Source organism: Ovis aries, chromosome 3 (genome assembly GCF_016772045.2).
Source record: "Ovis aries strain OAR_USU_Benz2616 breed Rambouillet chromosome 3, ARS-UI_Ramb_v3.0, whole genome shotgun sequence".
Taxonomy (NCBI): Eukaryota; Metazoa; Chordata; class Mammalia; order Artiodactyla; family Bovidae; genus Ovis; species Ovis aries.
Window position 1 is genome coordinate 148,598,522 of NC_056056.1, and position 15,675 is coordinate 148,614,196.

The 15,675-nt window shown below is 36.6% G+C and overlaps 1 protein-coding gene across 2 annotated transcripts in view; it reads left to right on the plus strand.

The window, feature by feature from the left end:
• The window catches only part of CPNE8 (copine 8), a 261,274-nt gene that overhangs the window by 90,373 nt on the left and 155,226 nt on the right, over positions 1-15,675 (plus strand). For both annotated transcript variants that reach the window (XM_060412779.1, XM_004006455.6), the window contains one exon: positions 10,144-10,183. Coding sequence is in view for 1 of the 2 variants with exons in the window: in XM_004006455.6 (XP_004006504.1) it covers positions 10,144-10,183 (40 nt within the window). In the remaining variant the exon portion in view is untranslated. The remainder of the gene's footprint in view (positions 1-10,143; positions 10,184-15,675) is intronic.

Below are 15,675 nucleotides of genomic sequence, written 5' to 3' on the forward strand. Positions count from 1 at the left end.
TCTGATTTTTAGAATCATCCTTCTGTTTTCTTTTGGTTACTGTCTATCATCAGGCCCCTGTCATCATCATGAGCAGCTGCTGCCAGGGGACTCTACTAACTCATTTTTCCATAGTGTCTCATTTTGCCCCTCCTTTTATTGGTTTCTTAAGTTCATGTCATTTAACATTCATAATTGTGGCTATTATAGAATTGTACGAGTAGAATGAAAAGAAGGAAAATGTTGGTCTCAAAAGGATGATAGCAATCAAATGCAAGTCAGTAGACTAGAGAGCAAACTTTAAGAGCTTGGCAGCTCATTCTGGAAAGAAGTAGGTAAAGAATGATTTACCTGAACACAGATGGTGATCACATGCTCATCTCTACTGAACGTGAGATGAAGGAAGCTAATGGATTTTAAGGAGTTTCCAGTAAGAAAATAAACTTCACTGAATTCAGTGTTGATTAGTCATTTAAATATTATGTGTGTTTTGCTAAATATCATTTCAAGAGTTACTTTCACAACTTAATGACTCAAATGAGAATATATTAGGTTTAGGAAGCACCAGATACTTGTACATTGTTTGACAGGCTTACCTAGGTATCCTTAGCATGGACAAGGAAGTCTTAAAGGATGGAAGGAAGTTAGGGCATTGACAGAACTTAATATACATCTCTAGTATTTTGTCATAAATCAGTAATATTGTTTAACTTGACTGTACATGATTCAGGGAATTTAAAAGAAAGAAAACTTCCACACACTCACTAACGGAAGTATAGAAGAGAAGAATGATTGGATGGATTAATATGTTTGCTACTAATATCTTCCAATTATTTTTAAGCTAAAATAATTATAGAAACTCATGTAGTTTGAGGGTTAGTATGTAAGTTCTGTAAGTACCAGACAAAAAGATGTGGTGTATCCAGAAAAATAAATGACCCAATCAAAAAATGGGCCAAAGAACTAGATAGACATTTCTCCAAAGAAGACATACGGATGGCTAACAAACACATGAAAAGATGCTCAACATCACTCATTATTAGAGAAATGCAAATCAAAACCACAATGAGGTACCACTTCACACCAGTCAGAATGGCTGCGATCCAAAAATCTGCAAGCAATAAATGCTGGAGAGGGTGTGGAGAAAAAGGGAACCCTCCTACACTGTTGGTGGGAATGCAAACTAGTACAGCCACTATGGAGAACAGTGTGGAGATTCCTTAAAAATTGCAAATAGAACTACCTTATGACCCAGCAATCCCACTGCTGGGCATACACAAGGAAACCAGAATTGAAAGAGACACATGTACCCCAATGTTCATCGCAGCACTGTTTATAATAGCCAGGACATGGAAACAACCTAGATGTCCATCAGCAGATGAATGGACAAGAAAGCTGTGGTACATATACACAATGGAGTATTACTCAGCCGTTAAAAGAATTCATTTGAATCATTTCTCATGAGACGGATGAAACTGGAGCCAATTATACAGAGTGAAGTAAGCCAGAAAGAAAAACACCAATGCAGTATACTAACACATATATATGGAATTTAGGAAGATGGCAATGACGACCCTGTATGCAAGACAGGAAAAAGACACAGATGTGTATAACGGACTTTTGGACTCAGAGGGAGAGGAGAGGGTGGGATGATTTGGGAGAATGGCAATCTAACATGTATACTATCATGTAAGAATTGAATTGCCGGTCTATGTCTGACGCAGGATGCAGCATGCTTGGGGCTGGTGCATGGGGATGACCCAGAAATATGTTATGGGGAGGGAGGTGGGAGGGGGTTCATGTTTGGGAATGCATGTAAGAATTAAAGATTTTAAAATTTAAAAAACAAACAAACAAAAAACAAAAAAAAAGATGTGGTGTATGATAGTAATACTACTGCTATTATTTACAGTTTGTAGTAGAATCATTAATATATGTAAATAGATTTAACCAACCCAATAAATTTCTGAGGCAGAGTTATCCCATTGTTATAAAAGAGAATACCAAGGCCTGGATGAGGGTTTAACTTGACATGCTCAAGGATCTGAGCTTTCCAATATAGAGTCAAAAAAAAAAATTTTTAACTATTTTTATGCAAAGTTCAGAACTGAACTGAACTTTGCATAAAAATAGTTAATTTTTTTTAATCTTCTTTGTAAATTGGCAGAATCAACTGTCTTTCTTATTTACTTTTGGTTGTCCTGGGTCTTCTTTGCTACGTGAGGGTTTTCACTAGTTGTGGTGAGTGGGGCCTAGTCCTTGTTGTGGTGTGTGGTCTTCTCATTGCAGTGGCTTCTCTTCCTGTAGAGCTCTAGGCATGTGAACTTGGGAGTTGTGGGGCATGCATGCCCTAGAGCATAAGCTCAGTAATTTTTGTGCATGGGCATAGTTGCTCCATGGCATGTGGGATCTTCTTGGATCAGGAGTCAAATTCATGTTCTCTGCATTGGCAGGTGGATTCTTAACCACTGGACCACCAGCAAAGCCCATACCTGAAATAGTTTATAATTTAATGGTACAAAAGCTGAATTTCTAAAACTTTATGGAGAGTTTTTGTAATTTTAATTTTCCTCTTGGTAATCTAAAACAAATGGGAAAGTATTATGTTTGAAGTGTTCTACTTTACTCTGAATATAATAATAGAATATATCTACTCTAACTATGAAAAGTAGGAATATGTAGGAAAGTAGTATGTTTGATTAGAATGGATGATATTGTATTATTTTATCATAGTGTAACAAGAATAAAGAAAGTACCAAAGCAGTGTACATGATTGATATATTTTAACTTCTTCAATTGTATCTTTTTTCCAAAAAAAAAAATAGTATTTCTCATAGAAATTGTATAATGTTTGAAATGTGAGAGCATGTTGTAAAATGTAATTAAATAAGCATCAGTTAGAGGAGGACATGGCAACCCATTCCAGTATACTTGCCAGGATAATCCCATGGACAGAGAAGCCTGGTGGGTTACAGTCCACGGAGTCACAAAGAGTTGGACATAATTGAATGACTGGGCATTCAAGCGTCATATAAACTTTTGAATGTAGTTGGTTAATTTCAGAAATTTGAGTCAAGTAATATTATTTGAATTTTATATGATCTCTAAAACATTCAGAAAATTAAGATCTGATAAAGGGATACCTGGAGAAGATTATCAAGAAAATAACAAATATATTTTCTTAGTTTATGCACTATTTTTGATATCACTTTAACTTGGAGGGAAAGTTATGACCAACCTAGACAGCATAAAAAGCAGAGACATTACTTTTTCAACAAAAGTCCATCTAGTCAAGGCTATGGTTTTTCCTGTAGTCATGTATGGATGTGAGAATTGAACTATAAAGAAAGCTGAATGCAGAAGAATTAATACTTTTGAACTGTGGTGTTGGAGAAGACTCTTGAGAGTCCCTTGGACTGCAAGGAGATCCAACCATCCTAAAAGAGATCAGTCCTGGGTGTTCATTGGAAGGACTGATGTTGAAGCTAAAACTCCAATAGTTCGGCCACCTAATGCTAAGAGCTGACTCATTTGAAAAAACCCTGATGCTGGGAAAGATTGAGGGCAGGAGGAGAAGGGGACGACAGAGGATGAGATGGTTGGATGGCATCATCAACTCCATGGACATAGGTTTGGGTGTACTCCGGGAGTTGGTGATGGACAGGGAGGCCTGGTATGCTGCGATTCATGGGGTAGCAAAGAGTCGGACATGACTGAGTGACTGAACTGAACTGAACTAACAATTTCTTCTAATTATCCATTTATATAAGTATACAACCTATGAGAACAAGCTTTCTTTCTTTTTTTTAACACTGTGATTTTCCTACCATATCTATCTAAATAAATGTGAAAAGTAGTGTAATTATCTTTCTCTAGTTATGAGTACCTATTTATCCATTGTTCCTAATTGATTAGTTTTTACATTTTGTCTAAGCAGTGTGTTGCTTCTAGGAAAAAATATTCATTGCAGAAAATGTGGAAAATGAGAAAAGGATAAAGTAGTCAATGAAATTACCTGTAATCCCAACCTGGGGCTTCTCTGATGGCTCAGTGGTAAAGAATCCACCTGCCAATGCAGGAGACGGGGGTCAATCCCTGGGTTGGGAAGATGCCCTGGAGATGGAAATGGCAACCTACTGCCAGTATTCATGGACTGAGGATCCTGGTAGGCTACAATCCATGGTGTCACAAAGAGTCGGACATGACTTAGCAACTAAACAGCAACAGCAACAACAATCTCAACCTACATCACTCAGAGCACTAATGGAAATATCCTAACATACTTACAGTAGCATGGCCTTTTGAAGGAGCAACAGTGTTGAAAAGTGCAATAGTCTAAATTGGACAACATAGACGTAAGTGGTTTTCAGAATTGTTTTTTATTAACCTTTATATTAATTTTACAAATTTATATTTTTTTATTGAAAAGAAGCTTTTCAATTACACATTATGGAAAGTTTGAAAATGGCTTTCAGGAGGTTTTTTTAGTTAACTTTTAATGCTGTCCATCTAGTCAAGGCTACAGTTTTTCCAGTCGTCATGTATGGATGTGAGAGTTGGACTGTGAAGAAAGCTGAGCGCCAAAGAATTGGTACTTTGAACTGTGATGTTGGAGAAGACTCTTGAGAGTCCTTTGGACTGCAAGGAGATCCAACCAGTCCATTCTGAAGGAGATCAGCCCTGGGATTTCTTTGGAAAGACTGATGCTAAAGCTGAAATTCCAGTACTTTGGCCACCTCATGTGTAGAGTTAACTCATTGGAAAAGACCCTGATGCTGGGAGGGATTAGGGGCAGGAGGAGAAGGGGATGACAGAGGATGAGATGGCTGGATGGCATCACCGACTCGATGGACATGAGTTTGGGTAGGCTCCGGGAGTTGGTGATGGACAGGGAGGCCTGGTGTGCTGCAGTTCATGGGGTCGCAAAGAGTGGGACACAACTGAGCAACTGAACTGAACTGAGAATTATGGAATGCATATTGTTATTGCAATCTATTTTTGAAGATTCTCAACACTTTGAGGGAAAATAAGTTCCTTTATTTCTTCCAATAATTGTCCCAACAGTACCAATTTCAGTTTCTCCAATTGGTTAAGTGTCGTCTTAACAATGCCAAGGTCTAACTGCATGACGTTTTAGTCACTTTGTATATTAGAACTATCTCATTTGTTAATAATTATATAGTATTCATTTTAAAACTTTAATCTCAAACTTAATCCAAAACTCTTTGCTTTCTCTCCCCTTAGTTGGAGATACTGTCATAGCTACTTATAAGAGAGAAGAGGGTTGGGATAGCAGAAAGGTAGGGGAGTTGGGAAGCAGATAAGTGTGTCTTTCTCCTATGTTCTGAAAAACCTAGGCCTTAGCGTGTACTGGCCTCAGGGGATACATATCAAACACTCTGTCCTCCTCATTGTGGAGGAGGAACTAAAAAGTTGTGCACCAGTGCTAAATCAAATCTCAGAGATATAGTTTTGGATGAAGTAGAAAAAAAATGGCTTTATTTCTTTGCCTGGCAAAGGGGGACACAGCAGGCTCCAGCTCTTGAAAACTTGTGTCCTATCCTGGGAAGATTTGGTGAGGAATTTTATAGCAATGGCTCAAGGGTGGTGTTGTTAATAAGATTAGGATGTGTGAAGGGCCTGTACTCTTCTAATCTGGTCTCAGGTAATCTCTTGATTTGCTTCCCTAGTTCCTTTAGTCTGGCCTTGGGTGGTCTTCTCTGGGAAAAACATCTTCCATTTGTTGAGAATTTTACTTCTGTAAAGAGCTTAATGATATTGTTAAGTGGAATCAGTACCCTGCTCCAAGGCTTCACTATTGTTTCTTGGCTGCTTCTCCTCTGTCTTTCCATCCCTTCACTTCCATGATTAGCACCTGTGAAATTTGCAATTTTGGAACTCAGGACAGGTCATGGAGGTGGGAGTCTGTTCTTTACAAACAAGAAATGGAAGGCTTCTATACCCAGGAGCCTGACAGGTCCTACTTGATTTCAAAAAGATGTCATTCTTTGTACCTCAGCTTTCAAAAGGCACTTCCCAGCATTGTCAGCTAACATTCTCTTCCACTGGCAGCCAAGGATGGCCCTATTGTTGTTGTTCAATTGCTAAGTCGTGTCCAACTCTGCAACTCCATGACAGAGGGCTAGATGCTATCCTCCCCTTCACACAATCATCCTAGATTTCGGAGCTCCCTTTCACCTTGCTTTGGGGAATGGAAAGAACCTCCTCCTGCCCCTTCAGAGACAGTGAATAGCTTGTCACTTCATGAGTAAGCTTTGTAGAGAAGGGTTTGACCCTCGTGAGAGTGATTTACTGGAAGCTCTGAGCTAAGCATGAGGAGGAACTTAGTATCACTTGTTTTGAGCTTTGGGCCTTAGTTGGAATTTCAGAAATACAAGAAAAATTCCAGTCAACATCTGTTACCCTCTATTAGAAAACATAATCATTAGGAGTCACCCAAATAAGTTACTGCCAGTTCAGTATTTTACTAAGATTTCAACAGCAGAATGAAGTGGTTTACAGAATTCCTGTTAGTAAATTTAGGCACAAGTGAACAATCCTGGCGGTAAACTACTGAACTTTTGCTTTGCAATATATCCTTTCTTATTTAAGGGGATTATGGCATTCATAAACATAGATACACACCCATACTCACCCTCCCCAGCCCCATGCACACAGATACATTTTTCCCATTTAGGATGTAGTGTTTATGTTCTGACTTATGAGAATTAAAGCCAGTAACATTTTTAGAAAGTTGGAAAATTCCCATAAAAGAAAAATCATGGTAATTTTGAAAGCACTGTAATATAATATATTATCTAAAGCCTTGGGAGGTTTGCTGTAAATTACTTATTTTTGAGATAATAGCATTAAAAAGCTTTGTTAAAGACAATTAAGGAAGATTGTACTTGAAGATACTTAAATTCTTTGTGATGAAAACACAAACACTTCATTTTTGCTTATTGCATTGAACTGAATACACCATGTTCAGTTCTGTTCAGTTCATTCACTCAGACTTCCCCTCTTTCAGATTTCCTTTTCCCTTTAGGTTCACCACAGAGCACTGAATAGAGTCCCCTGTGCTATACAGTATATTCTCATTCAGTACAGTCACTCAGTTGTGTCTGACTCTAAGACCCCATGGACTGCAGCACGACAGGCCTCCCTGTCCATCACCAACCCTCGAGTTTATTCAAACTCTTGTCCACTGAGTTGGTGATGCCATCCAACCATCTCATCCTCTGTAGTCCCCTTCTCCTCCAACCTTCAATCTTTCCCAGCAACAGGGTCTTTTCCAATGAGTCAGTTCTTCACATCGGATGACCAAAGTATTGGAGTTTCATCTTCAACATCAGTCCTTCCAATGAATATTCAGTACTGATTTCCTTTAGGATGGACTGGTTGGATCTCCTTGCAATCCAAGGGACTCTCAAGAGTCTTCTCCAACACCACAGTTCAAAAGCATTAATTCTTCAGCACTCACATCCATACATGACTACTGGAAAAACCATAGCCTTGACTAGACAGACTTTTGTTGGCAAAGTAATGTCTCTGCTTTTTAATATGCTGTCTAGGTTGGTCATAACTTTTCTTCCAAGGAGTGAGTACCTTTTAATTTCATGGCTACAGTCACCATCTGCAGTGATTTTGGAGCCCCCCAAAATAAGGTCTGACATCTATTTGCCATGAAGTGATGGGACCAGATGCCATGATCTTAGTTTTCTGAATGTTGAGCTTTAAGCCAACTTTTTCGCTCTCCTCTTTCACTTTCATCAAGAGGCCCTTTAGTTATTTGCTTTCTGCCATAAGGGTGTTGTCATCTGCATATTTGAGGTTATTGATATTTCTCCTGGCAATCTTGATTCCAGCTTGTGCTTCATCCAGTCCAGCATTTCGCATGATATACTCTGCATATAAATTAAATAAGCAGGGTGACAGTATACAGCCTTGATGTACTCCTTTTCCTATTTGGAACCAGTCTGTTGTTCCATGTCCAGTTTTAACTGTTGCTTCTTGACCTGCATACAGATTTCTCAAGAGGCAGGTCAGGTGGTCTGGTATTCCCATCTCTTAAAGAATTTTCCACAGTTTGTGGTGATCCACACAGTCAAAGGGTTTGGCATAGTCAATAAAGCAGAAATAGATGTTTGTTTTTTTTTTTTTCCCTCCTTTTTTTTTTTTTTTTAGTTTTTATTTTTAAATTTTAAAATCTTTAATTCTTACATGCATTCCCAAACATGAACCCCCTCCCACCTCCCTCCCATAACATCTTTCTGGGTCATCCCCATGCACCAGCCCCAAGCATGCTGCATCCTGCGTCAGACATAGACTGGCGATTCAATTCACATGATAGTATACATGTTAGAATGTCATTCTCCCAAATCATCCCACCCTCTCCCTCTCCCTCTGAGTCCAAAAGTCCGTTGTACACATCTGTGTCTCTTTCCTGTCTTGCATACAGGGTCGTCATTGCCATCTTCCTAAATTCCATATGGAATTTAGAAATAGATGTTTTTATGGAACTCTCTTGCTCTTTTGATGATCCATTGGATGTTGGCAATTTGATCTCTGGTTCCTCTGCCTTTTCTAAAACCAGCTTGAACATCTGAAAGTTCACAGTTCATGTATTGTTGAAGCTGTCTTGGAGAATATATCATGTTATTTCTCCCCAATCCACACTAAACCCCTTATAGAAAACAGTTTCCAGGGATGATACTTGAGAAGGAGCCAGGAGATTTGTACTTTACCTATGATATTGCTACAGTTGCTAATTTTAATCTTACCCTCAAAAATTGTTTTGCATAAGAAATTTTTTTTTTTACTAATATTTGTAGGTCCTTAGTAGATGTTGGCAATTTGCTGATTCAGAACTCTAGTTTACAGCTGTTAAGCGTGATCATACTGTGCTAATATGAAGTAAAGTAATTTGTAACTCTTCTGAGACAGTCCATTTGCATCACACAAATTTAAAGCCAGTTTGTGGCAAACATTCTTTACTAGGGAGTAACTGTACCTATGCCAAGAATCAGTATACACAGTGAACTCTGCTTCTGTGCTTTTTTTTTGACTGAGATGCTTTTCTTTCTCTGGGAAAACATTCTTGTTATGTGAGAGGGAAGATTTTAATGAGCTATTAAAAAAAAAGTTATTTTTTTGTAGGTAGCTATGCACAGGAATGTGGAAAGAATATGATTTGAGAGAACGACTGGAGCCAGTACAAATATTTTCCTATTGAAGAATTCAGCAAATTGAGGTTGTTTTAAATGTTAGCAACCTTTCTGCTTAAAAAAAAAAATAAATAAAACGAGTGTCTAAGTGATAGTGAGAGATATTTTCCCAGGATCTCTTAAAATAATCATTTGCTTCTAGTACCAACTGATCAAAAAATAGGAACATAGTAGTCCTATATAAACACATTTTTCTATCCATAAAATACATGTTTTCCCTAAATCCTATGAATGGAGAAAATTAATCTCTCATTGCTGCTGCTGCTGCTGCTAAGTCGCTTCAGTCGTGTCCGACTCTGTGCGACCCCATAGACGGCAGTCCACCAGGCTCTGCCATCCCTGGGATTCTCCAGGCAAGAACACTGGAGCGGGTTGCCATTTCCTTCTCCAATGCATGAAAGTGAAAAGTAAAAGTGAAGTTGCTCAGTCGTGTCCGACTCTTAGCAACCCCATGGACTGCAACCTACCAGGCTCCTCTGTCCATGGGATTTTCCAGGCAAGAGTCCTTACTTTTGCCAATTTCAAATAATAAGAGTATTTATGATATTAAATAAGAATTATTATATATACAAATGACAGCCTGTTATCAGCACTTTTTTAAGAGAGGAATTTCAGTTTTTAGGGAGAATTATGAATCTGTTGATTCACAGAAAAGGGAAATTTTAAAATTTTCTTATCAAGAAGAGTTGATGATTCTAAAAGTATTAAAATTAAGACTTCTGCTTAGGTGGTAGAAATAAAAGGACCCAGGGTTTATAAATTCTGCCTTTAGTATGTAGGCCAGAGTTTATGAGAAATTTCTAAATTTGCTAAGTTTTTTCCCTATCATATACTTTTGATTCATTTTTTATATCATTTGTATTTTGGGGGAAATACTGATGTTTTTCTCTAGCTTCACTTGTGGAAATAATTTAAAGTGTATATTTTAATTTTTTAGGTATGATGTTGATTCGAAGAGTCCCAACTTGTCCAAACATGTAAGTTCACATCTTTATGTTTTTTAAGATGATTAAAAATTTAATTAGTGTATCATGATTTCACAGGTATTTATGTTAATTGAGTCATGTTAAAGTTGTATGTCCACAGCTTACCTAATAATTACATTGAAAATAAATAACATTTTATTTACATTTAATTTTTTAAGTTAGAGTATAGTTACTTTGCAATATTGTAATGGTTTTTACCATACATCAACATGAATCAGCATTAAGTATACATATATTCCCTTCTAATTCAACACCCCCTCCCACTTCTTTCCCCATTCAGCCCCTAATGTCACAGAGCACTGGCTTTGGGTTCCCTGTCCCATACAATGAACTCTCATTGGCTATCTATTTTACATATGGTAATATATATATTTCAATGCTATTCTCATATACCATACCACCCTCTCCTTCCCTCACTGTGTCCAAAATGTCTGTGTCTCCTTTGTGCTCTGCAAGTAAGATTTTCAGTACTGTCTTTCTAGATTCCTCATACATGTGTTAATATATGATATTTGTCTTTCTTTTTCTAACTTACTTTTCTCTTTATAGTAGCCTCTAGGTTCATTCACCTCATTAGACCTGACTTAAATGCATTCCTTTTTATAGCTGAGTAATATTCCATTGTGTATATACCATAACTTCCTTATCCATTCATCTGTCTATTGCACATCTAGCTTGCTTCCAAGTCCTAGTTATTGTAAATAGTGCTGCAATGAACATTGGGGTGCATGTGTCCTTTTCACTTATGGTTTCCTCCAGATATATGCTGAGCAGTGAGATTGCTGGGTCATATGGTAGTTTTATTCCTAGTTTTGTTTTTGTTTTTGTTTTTGTTTTTTTATGAAATTTCTATGCTATTCTACATAGTGGCCATATCAGTTTTTATTCCCACCAATGGTATAAGAGGGTTCCCTTTTCTCCACAACCTCTCCAGCATTTATTATTGGTAGACTTTTTGATGATGGCCATTCTGACCCGTGTGAGATGTTTCCTCATTATAGTTTTGATTTGTATTTCTCCAATAATAAGCAATATTTAACATCTTTTCATGTGTTTATTAGCCATCTGCATGTCTCCTTGGAGAAATGGCTGTTTATGTCTTCTGTCTACCTTTTGATTGGGTTGTTTGTTTTTCTGATATTGAGCTGCTGAACTGCATTGTCATTTATTTTGTTTGTTATTTTCTCCCACTCAAGGATTGTCTTTTCACTTTATGTATGGTTTAATTTGTTGTGCAAAAGCTCTTAGATTTAATTAGGTCCCATTTGTTTATTTTTGTATTTCCGTTACTCTAGGAGGTGGATTATAAAAGATCTTGTTGTGATATATATCTGAGAGTGTTCTGCCTATGTTTTCCTCTAAGAGTTTTATAGTTTCTCATCTTCTGTTTGGGTCTTTAATGCATTTTGACTATATTTTTGTGTATGGTGTTAGAAAGTGTTCTAATTTCATTCCTTTACAAGTAGCTGACCAGTTTCCCCAGCACTGCTTGTTGAAGAGAGTATCTTTTCTCCATTATGCACTTTTTGCCTCCTTTTTTAAAGATAAAGTATGCATAAGTGCATGGGTTTATCTCTGGGGTTTCTATCTTGCTCTATTAGTCTATATTTCTATTTTGTGCCAGTACTATACTGTCTTGACGACTGTAGCTTTGTAATATAGTCTTAAGTCAGGAAGGTTGATTCCTCCAGTTTCATTCTTCTTTCTCAAGATCGCTTTGGCTATTCAGTATCTTTTGTGTTTTCATACAAATTGTGAAATTATTTTTTCTAGTTTTGCAAAAAATGCCTTTGGTAGTTTGATAGGGATTGCACTGTATATGAGGATTGCTTTTGGTAGTATAGTTGTTTTCACTATGTTGATTCCTCCAGTCCAAGAACATGGTATATCTCTCCATCTGTTTGTGATATCTCTGATTTCCTCCATCAGCATCTTACAGTTTTTGCATACAGATGTTTTGTCTATTTAAATAAATTTATACCTAAGTGTTTTATCTTTTTGTTGCTGTGGTGAATAGGATAGTTTTCTTAATTTCTGTTTCTGATTTTTCATTGTTAATGTGTAGGAATGCAAAAGGATTTCTGTATATTAATATTATATACTGTAAGTTTACTATATTCATTGATTAACTCTAGTATTTTTCTGGTGGCATCTTTAGCGTTTTCTTTGTAGATATTCATGTTTTCTGCAGAGTTTTACTTCTTCTTTTTCAATCTTGATTCATTTAATTCCTTTTTCTCCTATGATTGTTGTAGATTTGACTTCCAAAACTATTTTGAATAATAGTGGTGGGAGTGGGCACCCTTATCTTGTTCCTGATTTTAGAGGAAATGCTTTCAGTTTTTCACCATTGAGTATAATGTTTTTTGTGGGTTTGTTGTGTATGGCCTTTACTATGTTGAGTTGTTTCTTCTTTGCCTACGTTCTGAATTGTTTTTATCATAAATTATACTGAATTTTGTCAAAGTCTTTCTCTGCATTTGTTGAGATGATCATACGGTTTTATCTTTGAATCTGTTAGTATGGTATATCACATTGATTGATTTGTGGATATTAAGGAATCCTTGTATCCCTGGTATAACACCCACTTAATCATGATGTATGATCTTTTTAATGTGTTGTTGGATTCTGTTTGCTGGAATTTTGTTGAGAATTTTTGTACCTATGTTCATCAGTGATATTAGCCTATAATTTTCTTATTTTGTGGCATCTTTTTCTGGTTTTGGTATTATTATGATACCAGGGTATAGAATGAGTTCATGTGTTTTCCTTCCTCTGTGATTTCCTGGAAGAGTTTGACTAGGACAGGTGTTAACTCTTCTCTAAGCTTTTGCTAGAATTTGCCTATGTAGTCATCCACATGTGTGCCAAGTTGCTTCAGTCGTGTCCAACTCTTTGCGACCACATGGACTGCAGCCTGCCAGGCTCCTCTGTCCATCGGATTCACTAGGCTAGAATACTTGAGTGGATCACCATGCTGTCCTCCAGGGGATCTTCATGACCCAGGGATCAAACCCGTGTCTCTTATATCTCTTACATTGGCAGGCAGATTCTTTACCACTAGTGCTGCCTGGGAAGCCCATGTAGCCATCTTGCCCTGGGCTTTGTTTGTTGGAAGATTTTTTATTATAGTTTTGATTTCTGTGCTTGTGATTGGTCTGTTCATATTTTCCTTTTCTTTCTGATTCAGTTTTGAAAGATTATACATTTCTAAGAATTTCTTGATTTCTTCCAGGCTGTCCAATTTTATTGGCATATAGTTGCTCATGGTAGTCTCATGGGCCTTTGTGTTTCTGTGTTGTCTGTTGTAATTTCTTTTCCATTTGTAATTTTATTGGTTTGTGTCTTCTTCCCTTTTTTCTTGATGAGTCTGGCTAACGGTTTTATAATTTTGTTTATCTTATTGAAGAACCAACTTTTAGTTTTATTGAGCTTTGCTATAGTCTCCTTCCTTCCTTTTGCCTTTCTTTTGCTATGATCTTTATGATTTCTTTCCTTCTACTAACTTTGGGGTTTCGTTGTTGTTGTTTTTGTTTTGTTGTTGTTGTTTGTTTTGATTTGTTGTTTTTGTGTTTGTTTTGTTGTTCTTCTTTTTCTAGTTGCTTTAGGTGTAGTGTTACATATATTTGATGTCTCTTGCTTCTTGATGTAGAATTGTATTGCTATAAACTTCCCTCTTAGCACTACTTTTCCTGCGCCCCATAGATTTTAAGTTGTCGTGTCTTTGTCATTTGTTTTTAGCCATATTTTCATTTCCTTTTTGATTCTTCAGTGATCTGTTGGTTCTTTGTAAGTGTATTGTTTAGCCTCCATGTGCTTGCGTTTTTCATAGTTTTTTTTTTTCTATAATTGCTATCTAATCTTACAAAGCTGTGATCAGAAAAGATACTTGAAATTATTTCAATTTTTAGAAATTTACCAAGGCCTGATTTGTGGCCCAGGATGTGATCTATCCTAGAGAATATTCCATGTGCATCTGAGAAAAAAGTGAAATCTATTTTGGGGGGGTTGAAATGCTAATAGATATTTCAATTAGGTCCAACTTTTCCTATGTATCATTTATAGCTTGTGTTTCCTTACTAATTTTCTGTCTGGATGATTTGTCCATTGATGTGACTGTGGTATTACCGTTTCCCACTATTATTGTGTTACTGTCAATTTCCTCTTTAATAGTTGTTAGCATATGCCTTTCATATTGAGGTGCTCCTATGTTGGGTGCATGTATACTTATAATTTTTAGGTCTTCTTGGAATGATCCCTTGATCATTATATAGTGTCCTTTGTCTCTTGTAACAGTCTTTGTTTTAAAGTCTATTTTATCTAATATGAATATTGCTACTCCTGCTTTCTTTCGATTTCTGTTTGCATGGAGTATCTTTCCAGCTTCTCACTTTCAGGCTGTATGTGTCCTTAGGTTTAAGATGTTCTCTTGAAGACCGCATATATAGGGATCTCCCTTTTGTACCATTCAGCCAATCTGTGTGTTTGGGTTGGAGCATCTAGGCCATTTACATTTCAGGTAATCATTTATAAGTATGATCCTGTGAACATTTAATTTATTGTTTTGAGTTTGTTTTTTATGGGCCTTTTCTGTCTTTCTTGTCTAGAGACATTCCTTTAGCATTTATTAAAAAGCTGGTGTGGTGGTGTTGAATTCTCTTAGATTTTGATTGTCTGTAAAACATTTGATTTCTCTTCCAAATCTGAACGAGATCCTTGCTCAATAGGATAATCTTGGTTGTACATTTTTTTCTTTCATCACTTTAAATATATCCTGCCATTCCCTTCTTGCCTGCAGAGTTTCTGTTGAAAGATCAGCTGTTAGCATTTTAAAAATGCCCTTGTATGTCATTTGTTGTTTTTCCTTGCTACTTTTAATATTTGTTCTTTGTGTTTAATTTTTCTTAGTTCGATTAACATGTTTTTAAGAATATTTCTCCTTGGGTTTATCATGGATGGGACTCTCTGGGCTTCCTGGACTTGGGTGGCTATTTCCCTCCCATTTTAGGGAAGTTTTCTACTATAATCTCCTCACCTATTTTCTCATGCCCTTTCCTTTTGCCTTCTTTTTCTGGGACTCCTATGATTTGAATGTTGAACTCTTAGTGCTATCTAAGAGGTCTCTGAGGCTGTCTTCATTTCTTTAACATGTAAGATAAGACATTTTTGGATTTTATAATGATGCTCAAAATGAGCATTTGTACTGACCAAGAATGTAAAGCAGTTTGGGAAAGAAAATATATTATTTTATTCAGATATTTATAATATCTCCAGTACTATAATCTAGTGGCTAGTGGAAAGTTTAGAGTATATACTAATATTCTTTAATTCCAGGAAAGTAGGGGAAGAGAGAGGAGGCATATTTTTATTAAACACTTACTATGTTCCAGGTATTTATTCTAAGTGTTTTGAATATGTTATCTAACTTAGATCTCCCAACAATTTAATTTGTAAATATTATTTATAAAGTTTATTTTATAGAT